This window comes from Pavona decussata, unplaced genomic scaffold (assembly GCF_977016875.1).
Source record: "Pavona decussata unplaced genomic scaffold, jaPavDecu1.1 SCAFFOLD_25, whole genome shotgun sequence".
Classification (NCBI taxonomy): domain Eukaryota; kingdom Metazoa; phylum Cnidaria; class Anthozoa; order Scleractinia; family Agariciidae; genus Pavona; species Pavona decussata.
The window spans coordinates 1,174,986-1,179,046 of NW_028145448.1; the positions used below are offsets into that span (position 1 = coordinate 1,174,986).

At 39.3% G+C, this 4,061-nt stretch overlaps 1 protein-coding gene across 1 annotated transcript; it reads right to left on the reverse strand.

The window, feature by feature from the left end:
- Window positions 1–331: 331 nt before the first annotated feature.
- LOC146485692 (beta-1 adrenergic receptor-like) lies at window positions 332–2,501 on the reverse strand. The gene has a single exon (XM_085103044.1). The coding sequence runs from the start codon at window positions 2,054–2,056 to the stop codon at window positions 962–964; it is 1,095 nt and encodes a 364-aa protein (XP_084959170.1). The 5' UTR covers window positions 2,057–2,501; the 3' UTR covers window positions 332–961.
- Window positions 2,502–4,061: the final 1,560 nt, after the last annotated feature.

Sequence of the window (4,061 nt, forward strand, 5' to 3'; positions counted from 1 at the left end):
AGGCCAATCTTTGGCTGGTTAACTCTGGAGATGAAATCCAAAATGTACGTCCCAGCGACAAGAAAGAGGTTTAGGAACTGAAGTGCCTCGACAGCGATTCAGAATCAACGTCAACGAAAAAATAAGATAACGGGTCGTTTATTTTAAAGGACATGCAACTATAAAAGAACGAAGATATTGAAGTTACCTTCGTTTATAGGGAAAAATCTGCTCAAAATAGCCACTAGGGCATTACGAAGGCGAATTTTCTGGATCGCCATGGTCAGGTCTACATAATCAGAATGCACCTGGACTGAGTTGTTGTTAAACAACGCTACAGAATGAATCAGTGAAATATAATAATTTGTAATTATAATATTTCCGATGAATCACTGCAAGTATTTTACAAGTTTATGGTAATACTGAAGTGCAAGCTTGAAAAAGTTTGGAATAGAGCGGAACGCAAATAAAATCCTACACACTTTTTAGTTCGCTGATTATATACTAACCGTCTTTTAAGCATCTCGCACTGACTATATACATATTGCAATTATATGTGCGTTTGCATATGCAGTTTTCAGTAAGGGTTGCTTGTCAACTAATTCAGTTTGATAATAAAGTTCACCGTAAGGGCAAGTTTTTGATGCACAACAGCCAGAACGTAAGCTTGGTTGGTTCACGTTGTTGATATTTTGAAGAACACGGCTCTAAAGGCTGCAGACATGTACTAAGTTGTTAATCCTGCCGTGCTAGTTCCGGCGAGTACAGGGCTATTGCACTGGTAGGAGCCTATCACAGAGCTCCTGGTCAGTACTTGTGCGAAAGACCCGAAGAAATGTATTCTCGGTTTTCACCCAGGGGACTATTTCGCATGACAACCGTTGCTACCCGCCATGTTGGCGTGACGTTACATGAAAACCGAGAATAAGAAAATTCACCAGGTTCGCAGCTCCTCGAAATTAAACCTTCTCACTCCTTCAATTCACACAGTCGATTCATCTGTTTGAACTGTTTTAGCGTCATCCTCCGATTCTTTCATTTCGCAATAATATTTTCTGGTCTCCGGCATCAACTTTGGATCCTCTGTTTCGCTGTTTCCAGTTTCCATATTAACATCGGCGATTTTTCTCGTTTTCCGCAGTTTTAGGATTCTTTTAAATTCCATCTTAAAGTCCTCGTCCATAAACGCGATAATCAAAGACTTGGCGAAACAGGATGCGTTCACACTAAATGTGCTGAGCAGGTAAACCGAGCGGGGTAGGCAATATTTGTGTGTGAACGAGTCAACTAAGTCGCAGAGGTAAGTTGGTACCCAGAAGACAACGGTACCTAGTATAAATGCAGCGAAAAGTCTTGTAGTACTTTCCTCTTCTCTCCACGCATTTGAATGCACCATTCTCCCTTTCTCTACGTGAAGCTTAGCAGTGTTGTAGGATTTCTGCATATTAACAAAAGCTCTGCAGAAGCACGTCGCGATGATGACAAACGGTAGAACCGCGAACGTGATCTTGAGAATCGATGCCTGGAGATAGCTGTCGTTCTTTACTTCTTCTCCGCAGATGCCGTAACCAGGGTGAAACACAAAGTCGTTCCCTGTGATTGTGAAAGACAGCGGAACGGCGAAGGAGATCAGCCAAGAAACGGCGATCGCACCGCAAACGTATTTTCTCTTGAAGGATGTCAAATATTGGGCCAGATGGGTATTGGCCATGTATCTGTCTAAAGCGGTCATCGTCATAGTCACAATTGTTACGATACCGAGTATGGAGATAAAATAGCCTTGAAATTGGCACATTGAAGTTGTCGATATCCACTCTCCCTTTACGAGGACAGCAAATGTTAAGGGCATCACGAAGGATGACTTGATCAAATCAATGATTGCGTATGACAGAATGTACATATGAATCGTGTGTTGCAGCCTAGGGTTCCTGTATATCGCTAGGCACATTATTAAGCCAGACACAAATCCTGCTATGGTCAAGCAACAACTGATTATACTCTCTGTGACTACGGTTTCCGTGCATCTGTTGCGTAGTGCTGCTTCGAGATCGCTCGCACCGTCTTCGTTTGCGCACATGATATAAATGACACCTGTAATATCACTTGAAGTTTGTTAAAAAATAATAAAAGTTTTGAAGTAAATCCAACGTTACCACCGATCCTTTCTTTCTCTTTTTTGCTTGACTTTTGGTGATGTTAAATATAGTTGTCAAAACTTTTCAATCATTCTCAGCGAGTTTCCTCATACAGCGCCAGCGTTCATTCAATGCCATCGACTCGCATCAATCTACCTTTTCTTGCCGTGAAGTTAAATCATAGTTTTCGCCCAATTTTGACCAAAGAACTTACTTGCTTTGCTTTGAAGTGGTTGTTTCTCGTCATGCGGGTTTTGAGCAAACGTTTTTAACCTCGAAAGCGAAAACATTAATTAATATGCAACAATGTGGTTGACCAAAAGATATCTGAACAAAAGCTTCACCTGCTTCGAGTGTCATACCCTGTTTGTTTACTGAAACTGGCCTATGACTGACGTTTTAAAAGTCTTTATGTCAATTGCCAACGTCACGATGAGGGACAGTGAGAATAATTCTGAAGATGATCTGCATAGCGACCGGGCGTTGTTAAAAACAAAATAAAGAAACATTATCTCCTGAAGTGAGAGTGCTATGGAAATGTTGGTGATATTTCGCAATTTCTGGTCCGTTAATTAAATCCCACTGTCGGAAAATAACCGGTCAGGTTTTCATTCGGACTCAGAAAAGTCCCAATTGAGCCTTATGAATCATGCTACGTATCTCACGATTTGGCTCGAAAAGTAAATCGATTTGGTAGCTTATAAATGTTTTCGGCTGGCGACCAAATTATAGCCAATCATATTACAGGATTTATATAATAATTAATGGCTAAGGAATCATATAATCAACTGAGTTGTAGATGTCATTAATGATTTATGGTGAAAATTTAAAGGAAAGCCTTTTAGCTGGTGTTTCAAACAAATCATTATGCATTACTTTTTCAAGGTCATGGGACCACTCTTCAGATCCTTCAGGCGAATCCTGCCAGGAATCTCTCAGATGTTGCCGAAAAAAATTACAAAACCTTGTACTTCTACTAATGTGCGCATAATGACGTTCACAGCGCGAACGTTAATCTATGGTATGTTATTATACACAAGGCCTCACGAAACATACCAATTAAACATACTGGAAGGTACGCGAAATTAGAAAGACGAATTAATGTCTATTTTCGATATAAGGACTACCTTAATATTTCTACAGGGCTTGGTAAGTATTCCTTCGACCCCGTCTCTCCACTTCAGTTGAAACGGATTCAGTCTTCCTTCACTCTAAAATGAATTAAAAGAATTAATCAAGGATGTGTACTTGAAGCAATTAGAAACTAGATGCTCTCTTTTGTAGTCGACATTTTGACTACGCTGTAATACCAAGGATTGAGCAAATTCGCTCTCTCCTATTGACAAACGCCAGTTTCAAGATTGTGTGATCCAAGAGGACAAACGAGGACCTTCCAGGGTATCAATAAAGGAATATTCCCTTTATTTCCTGAATATTTACATTTCTTGCCAAACTTGACAAATAACTTAAAATTATTAAAACTCTATCAGTAGTATTCGCTAAAGGTTTATCGTCTATATAAAAATGTTTCAAGACATTACAGAAAATATTTACACTTTCTGAACTGCGAAATGTATTAATGGAAGTCTTTAATCAAACCGAGACTTGAAAACTTTCCCTCTGCATTGCTTCAAACATATTTCCATCGGTAATGTACGGTGTTGTTATATACAATTCCGAAATATTTGTTGGACTTAAAAAAATAAAGAATTTATCCACTTCCATGATTATCATCAATGGCTTCAACGATACAAACTCAAGTCAAACAATGGCTGAAACTCCAAATAGGGATCTTTAGATTTTGGCGATTACTGGTTTTATCAACAGAGTTGATAAGGTTATTTGACCATGTTTTGAGGGTTGGCCCTTCGTCAGAACGAATCCAACAATAGAGAGATTAAGAATTACGTTTAAAAACGGCAGAAATGACCACGTGACCATTTTACC